At 41.5% G+C, this 21,378-nt stretch overlaps 1 protein-coding gene across 3 annotated transcripts in view; it reads right to left on the bottom strand.

Annotated features, from left to right (window-relative positions):
- TRPM6 (transient receptor potential cation channel subfamily M member 6) overlaps positions 1-20,720 on the bottom strand; it is a 162,327-nt gene extending 141,607 nt beyond the window's left edge. Inside the window, exon 1 of one of the 3 annotated variants that reach the window (XM_025359443.1) lies at positions 20,450-20,720. In XM_025359443.1, the coding sequence (XP_025215228.1) occupies positions 20,450-20,482 (33 nt within the window). In that variant the 5' untranslated portion in view covers positions 20,483-20,720. Of the gene's footprint in view, positions 1-19,854; positions 19,975-20,256; positions 20,341-20,449 lie in introns of those variants that run through there. The other 2 variants (XM_025359445.1, XM_025359444.1) reach the window with 2 other exon arrangements.
- Between the last annotated feature and the right edge of the window lie 658 nt (positions 20,721-21,378).

Genomic DNA, 21,378 nt, shown 5'->3' on the forward strand with positions numbered 1-21,378 from the left:
ATGTACGGGGTAACCTGAGGTCAGGAGTTCCAGACCAGCCTGGCCAACATGGCAAAACCCCAACTCTATTAAAAACAAAAAAAATTAGCTGGGCACGGTGGCACAGGCCTGTAATCCCAGCTACTCAGGAGGCTGAGGCAGGAGAATCACTTGAACCCGGGAGACAGAGGTTGCAGTGGGCTGGGATTGTGCCCCTGTACTCCAGCCTGACACAGCGAGACTCTGCAAAAAAAAAAAAACAAAAAAAAAAACAAAACTTTGACAACTCATATTATTCTAATTAAAATAAATAAAATGAAATAGTGTCCCACCGGGTGCATGGCTCACGCCTCTAATCCCAACACTTTGGGAGGCTGAGGTGGGTGGATCACCTGAGGTCAGGAGTTTGAGACCAGCCTGGCCAACACGATGAAACCCCATCTCTACTAAAAATACAAAAATTAGCTGGGCATGGTGGTGCATGCCTGTAATCCCAGCTATTTGGGAGGCTGAGGCAGGAGAATCGTTTGAACCCAGGAGGCGGAGGTTGCAGTGAGCCGAGATCATGCCACTGCACTCCAGCTTGGTCAACAGAGCAAGATTCCGTCTCAAAAAATAAAATAAAATAAAAATAAAAATAAAAATAAAATAAAACAGTGTCCCAAATGCCAACAGCAAATGAGAAGCACTTACGTTAACAAATGGATACTAAGTAAGTAAGTAGGTCATAAATGTCACAAACGTAGGCAACAGGACACTGGTGAAGGAGAAAGTCCTTCTGCCTGTAGATATTCGAGATGTTTTCATGGAAGAACATAAATGTTTCATGGAAGAACATAAATTTCATGGAACATAAATTTCATGGAACAAGAACATAAATTTCATGGAACATAAATTTCATGGAACATGTTTCATGGAAGAACATAAATTTCATGTCTTCCATGAAAACATCTCGAATATCTACAGGCAAAAATAAATAAAATAAAATAAAATAAAATAAAAAAGAAATTTATGAAAGTTCTTGAACGACAACAAAGGTTTTAAAAGGTGGTGAGGAAGTCCATGGTGGTTAGAAACACAAGAGATTTCAGCCTAGAGGAAAATTTAGAAGAGGTTCACTTTAAGGCAATGATGAAAGCCATGAGGTCACTGAAGGACAGAGAACAGAGAAGATCAAAGAGTCAAGAACTTTCAGAAACATCTAAACAAAGATGCAGAAGAAAGAGTTTGGGGAATAAAGAATAGAGACTTACTAGCCAGGATGGTGGTTTGATACCTGAATTAGGAAAGGGAGAAAGTTTCTCACTTTAGTAAAATGTCTGCATCATTACAAAAGTAGAAAATTTCAAAGACAAACTGATAAGACATATTTAATACCAAAAAGAAGATAAGGAGAATGGCAATTTTGTCCATGATGAACAAACCAATTTCAAGAGATTCAGGAAAAAGGTTGTAAAACAGAGGAGATAGCTAGTTAGTGTAAGATTCTCTTGGGAGAAGCAATACTGAAAACAAGAGTCAGAGCCAGCCTGTAATCCTAGCACTTTGGGAGGCTGAAGCAGGTGGATCACGAGGTCAGGAGATCGAGACCATCCTGACTAACACGGTGAAACCCCGTCACTACTAAAAATACAAAAAATCAGCCAGGCATAGCAGCATGCACTTGTAGTCCCAGCTACTTGGGAGGTAGGAGAATTGCTTGAACCCAGGAGGCAGAGGTTGCAATGAGCTGAGATTATGCCATTGCACTCCAGCCTGGGCAACAGAGTGAAATTCCATCTCAAAAAAAAAAAAAGTCATAAATGAACAATATAAAGCAAAAGCCAACACTAAAGTAGTCTGTCATATCTGCCACGGTCTGGGTGGGCTAAATGTCTTAGGTGCTTTAGCTAAAGCAATATGAACAATTCTGTGGGTCATCACAATACTATTTATTCCCTCTTCACCAAGGACGAGCAGGTTCTAATGTTAGTGCCGGAGATCTTTTACATGATGTTTTATAGGCACAGTTTATTTTATGTTGAGAAAACAGGACTTTGTAGACTGAAGGAGAAGTCAACAAAAAGAGAGAGAGTGAAGATGCAATGAGAGAATAGAAATGACTATAGAGATCTCAGAGAGGGGTGGGGAGGGAAGGAAGGAAATGGTATGGACAGCTGAAGAGGAAGGCTCTGCCTTGAAGTAATCTTATATCTCTGATAGATATCAGAAAGAATGACAAATTTTCCTTCTTGGTGAATTTGCCCAAGACCTTATTATCCATGTTCTATAGAAACTGATAGCCCATTTAGCTCTGAAGTTTGCAAACTTCAGCATCTACTTTTGCTCCTCTTACCCAGAGAGAGAAAGAATGGTAGGAAACACCCATGTGCATTCACAGACCCCCTTTTTATTACCAGTACTTTACAGTATACCAGCACAGTATAGGACATTTCCCAAAGTAGGTTCTATGGATCACAAAGCATATGAAATCCTCTCTCAGTAAAGTATCTGCTAAATTTAAAATAGTTGAAAAAAATAATGAATTCAATTAAATATATAGGGAACACCAGTAGTATCCCATTAGATGCCCCATGGGGAATATAATATTCCTGAAACACAACATTGCAGGGATTTCCCTAATCAGCTAATAACCTAAAAACATGTACCTTTGAATACGTGGGTCTGCAGACATCTACACTAAGGGAATATGAGTTTGGGATAAAGGATAAAAGCAAATGTAATTGGGGACCATGGGCATTCAGTAAATGATGTCAAGCTATAATGAAAGGAAAAAAGAAAGGGAGGAAAAACAAGATAGCACTGTTTTCTTCTGTAGCCTGTAGGTAATCGCTACCAGCAAACTAGAGAAATCTTGTTCTCCCTGGGTGAGTGACCCCAGGAATTGTTAATTTCCAGCCGTCCAGCTATAAAGTTTCATGAACATTCCTTTAGCTGCACTTAGAAATAGGCACTCTACAGGCTGGGCACAGTGGCTCACGCCTGTAATCCCAGCACTTTGGGAGGCCGAGGTGAGCAGATCATAAGGTCAGGAGGTCGAGACCAGCCTGACCAACATGGCAAAACCCCATCTCTACTAAAAATACAAAAATTAGCCAGGCATCGTGGTGTGTGCCTGTAATCCCAGCTACTCAGGAGGCTGAGGCAGGAGAATCGCTTGAATTTGGGAGGCTTGAATTCGGGAGGTTGCAGTGAGCCAAGATCGTGCCATGGCACTCCAGCATAGGTGACAGAGTAAGACTCCGTCTCAAAAAAAAAAAAAAAAAAGAAATAGGCATTCCACTTCTATTTTCAAAAAATAATAATTACAGTAGCTTCAAGTAAACCCTCTGTAACTGTGTGCCTATATTGCCACATAGCAAAAAACAAACACAACAGATAGTTACAATGTTATAACTGACAAAGCTGCACTTAGTTCTTATGTAAGTCCTCACTATATCATCCATGGGATATGCTAAACCAGCTCCTGGCAATTTTTTTCTAATAGATAATATTGCAAATGGCATAAAATCCAGGAGGTACATCAGGTGATACAGGGAAAAGTTAAATTTCCCTCCCATCCCTGTTCCCCAGCCCAGTTTCCCCCTCAAAAGTTAACCTCTATTACAGTTTGTTGTGCATTCCTCTAAAGACAGTAAATGTGTTTATAGGTATATCCCCCCAAAAATTCTTACACAGATACAGGCAAATTATACATGCTGTTCTGCATCTTGTTTTTTTTCCTGATTAATAATGATATGTAATAACCTTATATATAGAATTGCTTCATTTTATGAGGCTGACCAGTATTCCCTAATATGGAAGTCCCATAATTGACTTAGCCAAGCACCTGGTCGTGTATATCTGTTATTTCTCATCTTACACAACATAAATACAGCATAGCTTTCATGTTCATGTATATCTTCAGAATATACACCTGCAAGTAAAATTTCTAAGTCAACTCAGATTTCCACATTCCCCTCCATAGAGAGGAACAAATTTATAAGCACAACACATGACTTACGAGCAACTTTTTTTTTGAGAGGGGGTCTCACTATATTGCCCAGGCTGGTCTTGAACTCCTGAGCTCAAGCAGTCCTCCCACCTTCACCTCCCGAGTGTGGGAATACAGGCATGTGCCACCATACCCAACTCAGTAGTAACTTTTTTGTTTTGTTTTGTTTTGGTTTTTTTGAGACAGAATTTCGCTCTTTTGCCCAGGCTGGAGTGAAGTGACACAATCCTGGCTCACTGCAACCTCCGCCCCGGGTTCAAGCAATTCTCCTGCCTCAGCCTCCTGAGTAGCTGGGATTACTGGTGTGCGCCACCACGCCCAGCTAATTTTTGTATTTTTGGTAGAGACAGAGTTCCGCTATGTTGGCCAGGCTGGTCTCAAACTCCCGACCTCAAGTGATCCATCCGCCCCGGTCTCCTAAAGTGCTAGGATTACAGGTGTCAGCCACCAGGCCTGGCCGCAACTTTTTAAAAATAGTGACAGGGTCTTGTTATGTTGGCCAGAGTAGCCTTGAACTCCTGGCCTCAAGCAATCATCCTGCCTTGTCCTCCCAAAGTGCTGCAATTACAGGCATGAGCCGCCACGCTCAGCCAACAGTAGCAGTTTTTAAGCATTAAGGAATACACTGAGATGGGATCTTGCTTTGTTGGCCAGGTTGGTCTCAAACTCCTGGCCTCAAGCAATCCTCCCACTGCAGCCTCCCAAGTGGCTGGGATTGCAAGCATGAGCTGCCATGCCTGTGAGCTCTTTTTGAGACAGGGTTTCTCATTCCTGTTGCCCAAGCTGGAGTATGGTGGCACGATCTTGGCTTACTGCAACCTCTGCCTTGCGGCGCTCAAGCAATTCTCCTGCCTCATCCTCCCAAGTAGCTGGGACCATAGGTGCACGCCACCGCACCCGGCTAATTGTGTGTGTGTGTGTGTGTGTGTGTTTTGTAGAGATAGGGTTTCCCTGTGTTGGCCAGGCTGATTTCAAACTCCTGAGCTCAAGGGATCTGCCAGCCTCAGCCTCTCAAAGTGCTGGGATTACAGGCATGAACCATTGTGCAGGGCCTGATTCTATCTCTCAAATATCTCTTGTATCTGCCTACCTCTCTGCATCTATATTGCCACCGCCCTAGTTAAAGTCTCCATAAACTCTTGCCTACATTTCCTCCCAGGCCTTTCTGCCTCTAATTTTCTCTTCAATCCATTCTCTATAATAAAGCTTATAATCTTTTAAAATAAATAAAGTGAACAAGTCATTATCACATAAACCTTCCAAGGGCTCACCATTATCCTCAAGATAAAGTTGTAAAGTCCTTCACACGCTTTACAGAGCACTGCCTGCCACATCTTGGGTGCTCCAACTCCTACCTAGTCTCTTGCTCCTCCCTGCCTCCATCTCTACATTCTAAATATACTGAGCAACTTTGAATTGTCTGAATTCACCTACAGGTATTCTCTACACAGTGTTCTCTCCACCTAGAATACTCTCCACTCTCTTCCTTTCTCCGCCAACTTAGACATCATGCCTCCTAGAAAACTTCTGGAAACTCTCAAGTCTGAATCAAGACCTCCTTCCCCATGCTCTCTGAGCCTGAGCCTTCTGTGCTTATCCCCTGCACTGTACTGTCATGACCTAGTTAGACCCACTGTACTCTTCATCTCCAAAGACAGGGAACTGTCTGAAGTACAGCCTGAAGAAGATACTGTATTTCATAGGAGAAAAAGAAAATGTGCTTTCCTGGGCAGCACGTACACTAAAATTGGAAAGGAAAATGTTTTATGGCTGTATAAGCACATACGAGAATTATGATTGTCCAGAAGGGATACACTGTCTGTTTCCCAAAATATATTTGATCAAGGATTTTCTCTGAGGGTATTACAGACTTGTTTGCTCAGGATGCAACTTCGGGAGACTCTTTTCTAAGAGATTTCCAACAATCATCAATTAAGAATATCCCCTCCCCTAAATCATTTACCTTAAGATTCTTATCTTTTTTTTTTTTTTTTTTTTTTTTTTTGAGACGGAGTCTCGCTCTGTCACCCAGGGTGGAGTGCAGTGGCCAGATCTCAGCTCACTGCAAGCTCCGCCTCCCGGGTTCATGCCATTCTCCTGCCTCAGCCTCCCAAGTAGCTGGGACTACAGGCGCCCACCACCTCGCCTGGCTAGTTTTTTGTATTTTTTTAGGAGAGACGGGGTTTCACCGTGTTAGCCAGGATGGTCTTGATCTCCTGACCTCGTGATCCGCCCGTCTCGGCCTCCCAAAGTGCTGGGATTACAGGCTTGAGCCACCGCGCCCGGCCAAGATTCTTATCTTAATCTTCGAGGCACTCATCTTAAATTATAAAGATTTTTTATCTTAACATTTAGAATTTTTAACTTTTTAACAGAAAAAAAATATTTTAATTTAAAAGATCTTAAAATCTTTGAGACTTTTATTGTAACTTAAAGATTTAGGGTAGGGTACAGACAAGTTTTTTATTTGAAAAAAAAACCTCACATTTGAAATAACTGATTCCCCTAAAATTTTAGGAGAAAAAGATGTTTTAATAGAATTAGGGCAGTCCAGGCTGGGCATGGTGGCTCACACCTGTAATCCTAGCACATTGGGAGGCCAAGGCAGGCAGATCACCTGAGGTCAGGAGTTCAAGACCAGCCTGGACAACATGACAAAACCCTGTCTCTACTAAAAATACAAAAATTAGCCAGGTATGGTGGTACATGCCTGTAATTCCAGCTACTCGGAAGGCTGAGGGAGGAGAATCACTTGAACCTAGGAGGCAGAGATTGCCATGAGCCGAGATTGTGCCATTGCACTCCAGCCTGGGCGACAAAGTGAGAATCTGTCTTAAAAAAAAAAAAAAAAAAGAATGAGAGTTGTCCAGGAAATTGAGACTCACAAGGCTGTCAGTGGGATACCAAGAATCCTATGAGTTAACAGAGATTGACAGATAGGACACTATCATTTGCTAGGCTGAAATTTCCCAACTTCTCTTTCTTGCTGGAACACATGATATTCAAAGTTCCAGAGTTGTTGTTGAGAGACTGCCTGTGCTTTCAGTGCAATTCAGGAAGGAAAGGAGAGCACAGCTACCCACATCATGCCTTTCTTTAAGTCACTGAGGGGCGCAACTCCAGAACAGATTTCCAAGTTTCCATTTTCACTGGGTTTTGATGCTGAAGATGTTTCTTCGGTATTTAATTTCTTCTGATATTGTAAAGTGAGAAGAAATATATTTTATCCATAAGAAAGACTTTGAAATGACCCAAAAAGGCAATCATAAAAGAGGGATTAAACAAAAGCAAAGTAGTTTTTCTTTTTTTCTTTTTTTTTTTTTTTAAGAATATGTCACTCAAATGCTCATAACATTTTGTAATTGTATTTTTTTTTCTTTTCTTTCTTTTTTTTTGAGGCAGAGTCTCGCTGTGTCACCCAGGCCAGAGTGTAGTGGTACAATTTCAGCTTACTGCAACCTCCACCTCCCGAGTTCAAGTGATTCTCCTGCCTCAGCCTCCAGAGTAGCTGGGATTACAGGCATGCACCACCATGCCCAGCTTTTTTTTTTCTTTTTTTTTTTTTGGTACTTTTAGTAGAGATGGGTTTTGCCATGTTGGCCAAGCTAGTCTCAAACTCCTGACCTCAGGTGATCTGCCCACCTCAGCCTCCCAAAATGCTGGGATTACAGGCATAAGCCACCACGACTGGCCTGTAATTAAATTATAAGGAGGAATATTTTATCTTAGCCTCTTCCAGTTGCAAACCCAGACCACCAAATAAGTAAACAATTTTTAAAACCACCATTATCATCTGTGGGTCAGAGAACAAAACTGATAAAACACTGGAATTCAGAGACGTTGGCATGCACCTTACAGCAACTCTTCCTTTCCATTAAACTTGAAGGAGGGCCGGGTGTGGTGGCTCACACCTGTAATCCCAGCGGCTCACACCTGTAATCCCAGCACTTTGGGAGACCGAGGTGGGTGGATCACCTGAGGTCAGGAGTTCGAGACCAGCCTGGCCAGCATGGTGAAACCCTGTCTCTACTAAAAATACAAAAATCTGCCAGGAGTGGTGGCACATGCCTATAGTTACAACTATTCAGGAGACTGAGGCAGGAGAATTGCTCAAACCTGGAAGGTGGAGGTTGCAGTGAGCCAAGATCGTGCCACTGCACTCCAGCCTGGGCGATTGAGCTTGATTCCATCTGAAAAAAAATAATGAAAAAAGAGAATAAAGATGCAGTCTATAAAGCCTTATATCAATTCATTATTCCCTCCTAGTTTGCCTTTCTTAAGGCTGTCCTAAAAATTCTTATTTTAGAAATATTTTAAAATTTGAAGACTTTGGACCCCATTCTCTCTATTTGCTTGACCTTGGGGTGAAAGAGCAAAAACTGCTTGTTTGGAAGGCTGTTTCTCTGGGCCAGATAAGGACAAAGGCTAAAATTTGTTTTATTTTGTTTTAAAATCCCTCTAAAGCAGACACTCACAGTGGTGACAAAGGTTAGAAAGGATTAACTTAAACAGGCCAAGGATCTGTAAAGTACCCCTTAAACTTAAGCTTATCTAAGAAGAAAATTCTCTTTCCTGGGATTACAAGATTCAACTTGCAAAAACTTCTTGGCCCTTTTTAAGATCAATAAAAGATATCTACATCCCCCAAGAAAAGAAAGGTATTTTCATATTCAAAGGTCAACTTGGTCTGTCATATAATATTAACTGCAAGGTAACTATTTATTTACTTATTTTTGGAGATGGATTTTCGCTGTTGTCACCCAGGCTGGAATGCAATGGCATGATCATGTCTCACTGCAACCTCCGCCTCCCAGGTTCAAGCAATTCTCCTGCCTTAGCTTCCCAAGTAGCTGGGATTATAGGCATGTGTCACCATGCCTGGTCAAATTTTGTATTTTTAGTAGAGACAGGGTTTCATCATGCTGGTCAGGCTGGTCTCAAACTCCTGACCTCAGGTGATCCACCCACCTCGGCCTCCCAGAGTGCTGGGATTACAGGCGTGAGCCACCACGCCCAGCCGGGGTAACAATTTATTCAGCACTTTCTATGTGCCCACCTGGACAATATAAAACATTTTGTTTATTAACTCATTTAAATTGCCCAAGAGTACCTGGGTGCAGTTATTAAACTCATTTTATGAAAGAGGATACTGAATGTTAGAGAGGTTGAGTAATTTCCCTAAGGGACACAACAGCTCATAAAAGTGACACCAGGATTCATATATAGGCAGTCTGATTTGAGTTCATTCCCTTAGCAACTTCACTTTACCATCGCTTACCCACGACACTTGTGCTAATACCAATCCCTGAAGCAGTGTAGTGTTTGAGGGTCAGCCAATCATTTTCCTGAATATCTGATCATCACACAAATCTGGTACATAATAATTATGGGTGAGACCAAGCATATAAAATGCCCTGAAAAACATCTGCCACATAGCAGGTTCTCTGTGAGAAGCCTCAGGCCCTTGCAGATACTGGGAGGGTCATGAACCCTTAGAAACAGTATACTGACTTTTGTGTGGATGTGCACATTTTCCGGGAGACAATCTGAAGCGCTGGATCAAAAATAAGTGCCACACAAAGGATCTAAATAGTTCTCCAAAGAACAAATGTCAAATAAACCCATGAAAAGATACTCAAAATCATTAGTCATAAGGGAAATGCAAAGCCATGTATTCTTCATACCGGCTAGGATGGCTATAATAAAAAAATCAGACAGTACAAAAAATAGGGAGAAACAGGAACTATCGTGGATTGCTGGTGATAATGTAAAATGATACCATTGCTTTGAAACAAACTCTGGCAGTTCCTCAAAAGGCCAAACACAAGAGTTATCATATGACCCAGAAATTCCACTCCTAGGTATTGCCTCAAAAGAAATGAAAACATATGTCTATACAAAAACTTGTATACAAATGTTCATACCAGCATTATTCATAATTGTCAAAAAGTAGAAACAACACAAATATCCATCAACTGATTAATGGACAAATAATATACAATGTAGCCACAGGAAAAAAGCGTCTGGACTCCAGTGGGCCCTGAGACTGACAGGGAGCTACCTAGAGACCGTGTGATGGCATTGCTCCGGAGATGGAGCTCACACTGAGTCCCACACACACTATGAATTCTAAGCAGCTACAGCAAGGTGCCATTTTTACAGCCTAGCCCCCACCAGATTGTATCCTGTCCTGGGGCCCAACAGTCCCACATCTCCATATCCCGGGAGTCCCATTGATCTCCCCTGCCCACAGTCCACCTCCACTGTTTGCTGCTGCCTACCAGGCCAAACCATGAGCCACTGGCACTGACCCCACCATGCTCCGTATTGAGGTCACCACACATTTAAAAGTGCCCTGAGGAAAGCCAACCTCATTTAAAGCCACAATCTGGAGTCAAGCTAGCTTTCCCCTGCTGTCTGTTCACAGCTTCTGCCACTGAAACAACTCTGCCCTCCCCAGCAGCAGGGCCACAATGCAGCCACTGCCACCCCAACTCAAGCATTCCACCACGGGCCTGGGGATCACCTCACCCCTCCTACCACAGCCAGTGGCCACATGCACCATGAGGGGCCTGAGGAGAAGCCCACCCTGTCCAACTCCATCCCACCCAGTGCTGGAGCACACCATCCAGGGGCCTAGGGATCACCTGCCCCAACCACCACAGTTGGCACCTGAGCACTCCTCCCAGAAGCCTGAGAATGGGCTCACCCAACCTGCCACCACCCACCAGAGCTGGCACCCACACACACCACCTGCAGGCCTGGGGAGTGACCCACCTAGCCCATCATAGCCACTTCCAACACCATCATGGATCACTCGGGAACCAGAGGATTGTCTGACCACTGCTACTGTCGTGACTCACCACACCCACTGTCCAAGGGCTCAAGGACACACCTACCTGCCCATCCCACCACTGCCACTGCCAGCACCCAAGAAAGTCACCTGCAGGCCCAAGACTCAGCTCACCTGGCCCACTAACATCAGTGCCAGCATATGCCACCCAGGGGCCCAAGGACTGGCACATTCAGCTCACTGCTATCACCACTGGGGCCCAAGGACTGGCCCATCTTATGTCCCCATCCCCAGCAAAACCTCACCACAGCCTCCACTAACAATCACACCTGAAGCCACTGAGCAAATCTCAGACACTACTGACACTGTTTACAGCTGAAGAAATTATACCGAGACTATACTACTGCACACACCCAGAATCAAAGCCAAAGTGCCCAACCTAAACACCACCAAATAAACATCTTCAGAATACAATCCTCCCCTGTGCAAGCAAGTTCAAAAGACTGGAAGAAGCAATGGTTATGCCAGATGCACAGATATCAATGTAAGGACACAAGAAACATGAAAAAGCAAGGAAAAATTATACCTCCTAAGGAACATAATAATTCTCCAGCAATATATTTCAGGGAAGAAATTCATAAAATCGATGAAAAAGAATTCAAACTAATGACATTAAAGAAGTTCAACCAGGTGTGGTGACTCATTCCTATAATCTTAGCTACTCGCAAAGCTGATGCAGGAGGATCACTCAACCCCAGGAGTTCAAGAGTTCAATCTGCCATTGAGCTATGATTGTACCACTGGAATCCAGCCTGGGCAACAGAGTGAAACCTCATCTCAAAAAAATTTCTTTTTAATTTTAAAAAGGTTTTATTTAAAAAGCTCAGTGAGATACAAGAGAACTTGGAAATACAATACAAAGAAATCAGAAATTTCAAGAAACAAATGAAAAATTGACCAAAGATGTAAATATCATTAAAAAAGAACCAAAAGAAATTCTAGAATTAAAGAATTCTCTGAATGAAATACAAAATATATTAGAAAGCTTCAACAATAGACTCAATCAAGCAGAAAGAATTTGAGAACTTGAAAACAAGTGTGATGAAATAACCCAGTTAATGTGGTGTAATGATTTAAATACATATATATGCATATGATTTATATATATGATTTATATACATATATATAAAACAAGGAACCATTTTATATATATATATAAAGGAACCATGGATATATATAGGGTTTTACCCATGGTTCCTTCTTAATAACTCCCATATCCTTTCTTTGAGTCTTTTGTTATAATGTCAGGTGTGTTAGGCCTCAGGGGAAGGTCTGAGGAAACAGAATCTCTCTCCTGCCTTTCTTTTCCAATGCAGGATTCTAATCTTTCCGCTCCTTTCTGATTGTGGGCCTTAAGACCCTTCCCAGAGAGGGCCACACCCTATGCCCTGGGAGAAGAAATTCTGACATCATGAAGCTTCCATAAAAACTCAAGAGGACAGGGTTTGGTGAGCTCCGGGATAGCTGAACACATAGAGGTTCTAAAGGGTAATATGCCCAGGGAGGGCATGGAAGCCGTGCACCCCTTCCCCCATACCTAGCCCTGTGCATCTCTTCATCTATATCCTTTATAGTGTCCTCTATAATTAACCAGCAAATGTGTTTCCCTAAGTTCTGTGAGCCACTCCAGCAAATTAATCAAATCCAAAGAGGAGGTCATGGGAACCCCAACTTGAAGACAGTCAGTTAGAATTTCCATCCGAAGGAGGCAGGTGTAGTCTTGGGGAATGAGTCCCCAACTTGTGTGATCTGGCACTATCTTCAGGTAGATGGTGTCAGAACTGAATTGGAAGACACCTACCTGGTGTCTGCTGCTTGATGTGTGGGGAAAACTCCCACACACATATTTGTCACAGAAGTCCTCTGTGCTGATTGTCATGGTGTAAAAGTAGAGGAGAAATTAGGATTTTTCCTGACACAGACAAAAATAAAGAAAAAATAATTTAAAAGAATAAACAAAGTCTACGTGATATATAAGGCACCATAAAGAAGCCAAATATTCAAAATTTTGGTGCTCTGAAAAGTGAAGAGAACACAAAAGGTACGGAACACCTATTTAATGAAATAATAACTGAAAACTTCCCAGATCTAGCAAGAGATTTAGACATCCGGAAACAGGAAGATCCGAGATTGCCAAAAAGATACAATTCAAAAAGATCTTTTCCAGAGCACATTATAGTCAAACTGAGAGAATTCTAAATTCTAAAAACAGCAAAAGAAAAATGTCCAGTGATTTACACTGGAACCCCCATCAGACTAACAGCAAATTGCTCAACAGAAACTTTACAAGCCAGGAGAAAATGAACTGATATATTCAAAATACCAAAAAAAAAAAAAAAAAAAAAAAAAAGCATTGCCATCCAACGATACTATTCCTAGCAATGTTATCCTTCATAAACAAATGAGAAGTGAAGTCTTTCCCAGATAAGCAAAAGCTGAAAAAATTCATCACCACTAAACGAGCCCTATAAGAAATGTTTAAGCAAGTCATGCACATAGAAGCAAAAAGACAATATCTACCATCATGAAAATACACAAAAGTATAAAACCCACTAATAGGGCAAACACACAAATAAGAAAGTGAAAGTGCTTAAATGTTACCACTACAGAATACCACCAAACCACAATGATAAACAATACGAGAGAAAGAAAAGAACTAAGGATATGCAAAACAAGCAGACATCAATTAATAAAATGACAAGAATAAGTGCTCCCAGATCAATAATAACCGTGAAAGTAAATGGATTAAATTTTCCACTTAAAACATATAGATTGGCTGAATGGATTGGAAAAAAACAATGACCCTGGCCGGGCGTGGTGGCTTGCACCTGTAATCCTAGCACTTTGGGAGGTCCAAATGGGAGGATCACTTGAGGCCAGGAGTTCAAGACCAACTGGTCAACATAGCGAGACCCCATCTCTATAAAAAATTTTTGTTAATTAAAAAAAAGACACAACTATATCCTACCTGTAAGAAATTCATCTCACCTATAAAGACAGATATAGTCTGAAAGTAAAGGAGTGGAAAAAGATATTCCATGCAAACAGAAACCAAACCCGAGCATAAATAACTATACTTATATCAGATGAAACAAACTTTAAGTAAAAAAAAAAGTTAAAAGAGACAAAAAGGTCATTATATAATTATAATTATATAAGGCAATCAATTCAGCAAGAAAGTGTAACAATTCTACACATATATGCACCCAACAAAGCATGCACCCCAATATATAAAGCAAATATTATTTGATCAAAAGGGACAAATAGACTCCAACACAGTAACGGTTGGGGACTTCAACACCCCACTCTGAGCATTAGACAGATTATCTAAACAGAAAATTTCAATTACACTTAAACCGTACTTTAGACCAAATGGATCTAATAGATATTGACAGAACATCTCATCCAACAGCTCCAGAATACACATTTTTATCAGCATGTGGGACATTCTCCAGAACAGACTATATGGTAAAACACAAAACACATCTCAACTAATTTTAAAAAATCAAAATCACATCATGTATCTTCTCAGACCACAGATAAAATAAAAATAGAAATCAATAATAAGAGGAACTTTGGAAACTGTACAAAAGTATTCTTATAGCTATAGTAACCAAAACAGCATGCTATTGGTATAAAAAGACATATAGACCAATGGAACAAAATAGAGAACACAGAAGTAATTCCACATTTTTACAGCTAACTGAATTTTGACAAAGGCATCAAGAACATACGTTGGTTACAGGACACCCTCTTCAATAAATCATGCTGGGAAAACTGGATATTTATATGCAGAAGAATGAAACTGAACTCCTATCTCTCACCATATACAAAAATCAACTCAAGATGCATTAAAAACTTAAATGGAAGACTTCAACTATAAAAATACTAGAAGGAAATATAAGGGAAACGCTTCAGGACATTGATCAAGGCAAAGATTTTGCAGTTAAGACCTCATAAGCACAGACAACAAAAACAAAAGTACACAAATGATTCAGTGCTTCTTATTGGTTGGTTAAAAAGAAAAAAGAGAAACAAAAATACACAAATGAGACCATACTAAACTAAAAGGTTTCTGCACAGTGAAGGAAACAATCAACAAAATGAAGTGACAATCTGTTGAGTTGGAGAAAATATTTGCAAACTATTTATTCGACACGGTACTAATATCCAGAACATAAAAAGAACTCAAACAACTCAACAGTAAAAACAAAACAAATAAGCCCATTGAAGAGTGGGCAAAGGACATGAATCAACATTTCTCAAAAGGATACATACAAACAGCCAACATGCGTATGAAAATATGCTCAACATCACTAATCATCAGTAAAATGCAAATCAAAACCACAATGGGATATCATCTCGCTCCAGTTAAAATGGTTATTATAAAGAAGACAAAAAATAACAAATACTGGCAAGGATGCAGAGAAAGGGGACCTTCGTATACTGTTGATAGAAATGTAATTCCTTATGTTATGGAAAACAGTAATGGAGGTTCCTCAAAAAAACTAAAAATGGAATTACCATTCAATCCTGCAATCCCACTACTGAGTATTCATCCAGTTGAAAGCAGATTCAACCACCTATTCAAAGTGTAAGACAAAGCCCTCTACAAAGGAGTCTATATGAGAATCTTCTTCCGTTTTTGTTTTAATTGTGGTAAAATATACAATGTAAAATTTGCCATCCTCACCATTTTTAAGTGTGTAGCTCAGTTTTGCTAAGTATATTCACATTGTTGTGCAACCAATCTCCAGAACCTTTTCATCCTGAAAAACTGAAACTCTATACCCATTAAACAACTAAACATTTCCCCTCCCCTAGCCCTGCCAACCATAATTCCATTCTTTGTTTGTGTGAATTTGATTTCTATAGATGCCTCATAAGTGGAATCATACAGTATTTATCTTTTTGTGATTGGTTTATTTCACTTAGCATTATGTCCTCAAGGTTCATCCATGTTGTAGCATGTGTCAGAATTTCCCTCCATTTTAAGACTGAATAATATTCCCTTGTGTATATGTGCCATATTTGGTTTATCCATTCAGAAAATCTATTTCTTTATCAGTGGTATTGTTCTGTTGATCTGGTGGCACACCAGGTATTTAGCTCAATTTTTAATTATTGTGATTTTATACCAAGAGAAAAAGAGATGTGATGGTATATTTGCACTCTAAAGGAAAAACAAATTAAAGCTGAAACTGAGCTCAGTTTCATCAAGAAGCATCTCACTATCCCTTTCTATCTCAAAAATAAAAGTTTTGTTCACTGTGTATTCCCAGATTCTGGAACACAGCTTGGCACATAACACTCAGTCAGTATTTGTGACTGATCATGAAGAGAAAATGCTATACCTATGATCTTGATCACTCCAGTTCATCTGAATATACTATTCAAGAAAGCACTAATGTGTATTGACATGGAAAAATCTCCAGGAACTACTGTTAAGTGAAACAAGTTATAAATCAATATATACAATATGATTCAATTTATGTAAAAACACATGCAAGCCAGGCATGGTGTCATGTGCCTGTAATCCCAGATACTTGAGAGGTTGAGGTAGGAGGATCCTTTGAGCTCAGGAGTTCAAGACTAGTGTGGGCAACATAGTGAGATTCCATCTCAATAAAATTAAATTAAATTAAAATAAATAGACCGGTGTAGTGGCTCATGCCTGTAATCCCAGCACTTTCAAAGGCCGAGGCAGGTGGATCACCTGAGGTTGGGAGTTCAAGACCATCCTGACCAACATGGAGAAACCCTGTCTCTACTAAAAGTACAAAATTAGCCGGCATGGTGGCATATGCCTGTAATCCCAGCTACTCAGGAGGCTGAGGCAGGAGAATCGCTTGAACCTGGAAGGCAGAGTGTGCGGTGAGCCAAGATTGTGCCATCGCACTCCAGCCTGGGCAACAAGAATGAAACTCCATCTCAAAAAATAAAGTAAGTAAATGAATAAAAGCACATGCACAAATCAAAATAATAATTACATATGTATGGCTGGGCGTGGTGGCTCACGCCTGTAATCCCAGCACTCTGGGAGGCCGAGGCGGGCGGATCACGAGGTCAGGAGATCTAGACTATCCTGGATAACAGGGTGAAACCCCATCTCTACTAAAAAATACAAAAAATGAGCCAGGTGTGGTGGTGGGCGCCTATAGTCCCAGCTATTTGGGAGGCTGAAGCAGGAGAATGGCATGAATCCAGGAGACAGAGCTTGCAGTGAGCTGAGATCGCGCCACTGCACTCCAGCCTGGGCAACAGAGCAAGACTCCATCTCAAAAATAAATACATACATACATATATACATATGTATATAAAAGCACATCTAAATAATATGTTCCAAATCAACAGTTTGATTACCTCTGGGTCAGAGGGGGAGTGGTTGAGGGGTAGAAAGGGAACTTTCTATTTGTAGTATTTGAATTATTTACAACAAGAAATTATTTCTATATTGCTAGTGGCAAAGCTTTTAAGGGAAAAACATCTGGACAATTATTTTCTGTGATACAGAATCAAGGAAAAAAATATATTCAATTATGTTTACCTTACATGTACCTTTTCTTAGAAAGCTACTGGAGAATGTGCTCCATCAAAATGACAGAAGAAATCAAAAAAGACTAAGGTGTGGGATACAGGAAACAGGAGCCAGCATAACAGAGATGCAAAGTGAATCAATCCCCAAATGATGGTGAAAAGAGAGCCCAAGGTAATAGCTATGCATCAAACATCAAGAGCAACCAGTCTGGACTGGCAAAGCAGGTAAGAAAGCTGTGCTAGAAATAAAATTGATTAAAATAACTGTTGCATTGGACATCTTGAGGGAAGATTTAGACAACTGGCAAAGAACTTGTGGTTCAATTGGTGAAAACTTTGCAAACACAGAGAGACAACTCTGGGAAAAAAAAACAAAAATCAAAAAAAAAAAAAAAACAAGGAAGGAAGCTCTTAATAGCATGTAGGCAGGCATAATAATGTTGACCTAACTAAATATTGACCTAACCAAAAATTAGGAGATAACTATATTCAGAAGATCTATGGAAGGAACAGGTAGGATACATGTAAGTGATAGTGGTAAGAAAGCAGAAAAGAGTTAAATCCACACATTTCATGCAGGAAAGCCAATGCATGATGACTAAACCTGAAAAACCAAGAAGGAGCAATTATAAGGAATATCTAGAGATACAGACTAATAGTAACTAGTTAAAAGAGAGGAACATGATTATTTCTCTTAAAAAGCAGGAAATGATGGAGAGTTCTACTCTTTTTAGATATTAACCCTATGGAATCAATTGATTCTGAACAATGAGAATGTAAAACTTCAATAAAACTAAGAAGTAAAGAAAAAAAAGGCACTACTGAGACTGACATCATAATATCTTACCTAACAGTGATGGATTTTACAGAAAATAGTTGCCATGTAGAATTCTGATGTGTCACAAAGAAACAACTGAGTTACAGGTAGGATGGTCACTTTCAGTTCCAGCATGGTATGATTCTACCAGAAGTATAATGAAAATCACTCAGATTATTTGGGCTGTTTATACTGAAAACTCATGATTTAAAAACACAGTGAGGCCAGGCACGGTGGCTCCAGCCTGTAATCTTAGCACTTTGTGAGGCCAAAGAGGATTGCTTGAGCCCAGGAGTTCAAGACCAGACTGGGCACCACAGCGAGACCCTGTCTCAAAAAAATAAAATAAAATAAAAAGTGAGAAATGTGAAAAAGAAGGAAAAAGAGAGAAGCCATATTTCAGGCACAGTATTTACCAAATGCTTGATAGTTTTGGCATAGATGTGCTATCCAAAAAATTAGCTATGATAGAGAATTGTAAATAGGCAAGACCAAAATTTGTGGCAAATTTCAACATATTACACGATTCTTTCCCTTCTCCTCTGGTATAATCATCTCAAATGCTATTCATGCCCTTGTCTATCAAGACAAGTGTAATACTACCAAAGGGTACTGGTCTCCAGTTTTGGCTGAAAAAAACAAAACTCATGCGAACTCCTACCCTAGATGGTCACCACTCCTGGTGGGAAACACAAGAAACAACCAGATTCTTAAAGTCAAGCCCAGATTCCAGTCTGACCAAAAGAGCTAATGCTTTATCAATCCTATAAGAATCCAAAGCAGATGACAGTGAAACATCAAAATCTGTACACAGGGGGAAAGAAATTGAATAACTCGTTTCCCACTTTAACAATTAAAGGTGATCATTTCTCCCTAGAACAAATAATCACAATGATGTGTATGACTAGAACATCCATTTTCTCAGTGTCTTTTTTTTTTTTTTCTCTCTCTCTCTCTCTCTCTCTTTTTCTTTTTTACGTTCTCAGTGTCTTAAAGCACTGACCTGAGCTCAAATCTCAAATCTGTTTTTCTCCTTTGGCTTCATTGTCCTTACCTGTAAACCGGTGGTGATAGGAGAGAAAGGATACTTGGACTTTACAGGATTTCTGCCAGGATGAAATAGTTAAGAATCCCAAACTCTTACAACCTGCTAAATACGTCAGGCATTATTCTAAGTACAAATGGCACATAGCATTTCATTTCATCTTGAAACTACAAATCGTATTATCCCATTTTCCAGGTGAGAAAGCCGAAGCACAGCTGTTAACTCGCCCAAGATCACAGGTAGTGATGCAGCTGGGATGCTAACTCAGGCTACCTAGCTCCAGAGCATGTGCTCTTACCAGAGCAGGTTGAAATGAGCTAACGTTTGCTAAGCGGCCTGTACTATTCCTGAAATACAATGTGCTCAATGATACTTATTTTTCATACACAGTGTGAGAAAGTCCACACAAAATAGGCGAGACCAAGGAATGACCAGGATCTCCACTACTCTCCCAAGCGTTGCCAGCCCTCTCCCAGCGGCCAGGAGCACCCTCCCTCTCCAAGCCCCCAGAACTTCCTGTTGCGCCGCATGCCAGCGGTGGAGAGGAGCCAGCGCGGACTCCTGCGGTTGCAAGTCCGGGCGGCGCCGCGTTGGGGAAGGAAGCGGACTGCGGCGGGGCGGGCGTTTACCGTAACCGGCGCTGTCATCGCTCCGGGACTCCGGCACTGGGCGCACCGGGGCGCACGGGGGCGCACGGGGACGCGCAGGGGCGCGGAGGGACGGCGGTCTGGGCACTTCTCCAGCCGCCTCGGAAATCCGCGACCCCCAGCTCGTCAGCGTCCCAGTCTGCGATCCGTGCCCCTGGCTGCTCAGAAATGCGCCTTCTTTCCTCCGGGTTCTCAGCTCAAGCCACCTCCGAACTCCTCTCCCGCCGGCCCGAAGCGGAACCACAGAGCTGCCTCCTCTCCCGGAGTGTGTCCCACCACCCCAAGCTGAAGCCCCGACCCCCCGCTAGGTTTCCGCTCTGACACCACCTCCGCTATGGCCGCATCCCAGCTCTTGAAACCGCGGCTGCGGGACCTGCCCTGTGCCTTAGATAGGATAATCATCTTTGGGTGGAGACCAGAGAACTTGAACGCCGGTATTTCGTAAATCCTAGCTATTCTAGATCCTCGTTAGATGTAGTGTCCCTGGCCCCACCCACTTCTATCTAAGGCCGGGGGCGCAGATCTAGTGAATCACCTAAGGTCCTTGTTCCCCGCCAGTCCAGCAGCCTGAGCTTACCTGCAAGCGCTCCAAGACAGGTTGTTCTTTCATCTTTGATTTGCAGGCCCTGCTCCCAAAGCCCCGTCTGAGCTTTTAACTGTGGAGGCAGAAGCTCTGGGCTCCACCTCCACACGCTGCCTTTTACAGCCCAGTGGATTTGTCACAATACCTTTTGGCTTCAGTTACCTAACTGCCTAGAAAAGAAGGTGACTCCCACCTTCCTTCGATAAAAGAAGAAGAATGAGGATCAAATGGAATGGCCACTGTCATCACAGACATCCTTCGTGGTAATGTATTGTTATTGTTGAGTCAGTGTGGGGCGTGAGGATACCAGAGATTTAAGCTAACGCACTGCTTTTACTACCAGTGACTTATTGGGCATGTCAAGCCTCAGTTTATTTATCTATGCAATGGGAATAATAGGGACAAAAATCCAGTTCCCTCACAAGGTTACACTGAACAAAGGAAATCACTTAATGTGCTTCATGTGTAACATACAAATGTTTTCTTATTTCTGTTTTTGTTTTGTTTTGTTTTTGTTGTTGTTGTTGTTAATTCCTCTGGATAGGCAGTCTTTCTTTCTTTCTTTCTCTCATTCTCTCTTTCTTCTTTTTTTTAGAAACAGGGTCTTGCTCTGTCGCCCAGGCTGGAGTGCAGTGGCAGGATCATGGCTCACTGCATCCTTGAGCTCCCAGGCTCAAGTGATCCTTCCACTTCAGGCTCCAGAGAGTAGCTGGGACTACAGGCACACACCACAGTGCCTGGCTAATTTTATTTATTTATTTAAGAAATGGGGTCTCACGATGTTGCCCAGGCTAGTCTCAAACTCCTGGACTCAAGCGATCTTCATGCCTCAGCCTTCCAGAGTGCTAGGATTATAGGCGTAAGCCACCATGCCCGGCCTAGGCAGTCTTGATTAAGGCTGTAGTCAGTGATCTGGGGTGGAT

The sequence above is a fragment of the Theropithecus gelada genome, chromosome 15 (genome assembly GCF_003255815.1).
Source record: "Theropithecus gelada isolate Dixy chromosome 15, Tgel_1.0, whole genome shotgun sequence".
NCBI classification, from domain to species: Eukaryota; Metazoa; Chordata; class Mammalia; order Primates; family Cercopithecidae; genus Theropithecus; species Theropithecus gelada.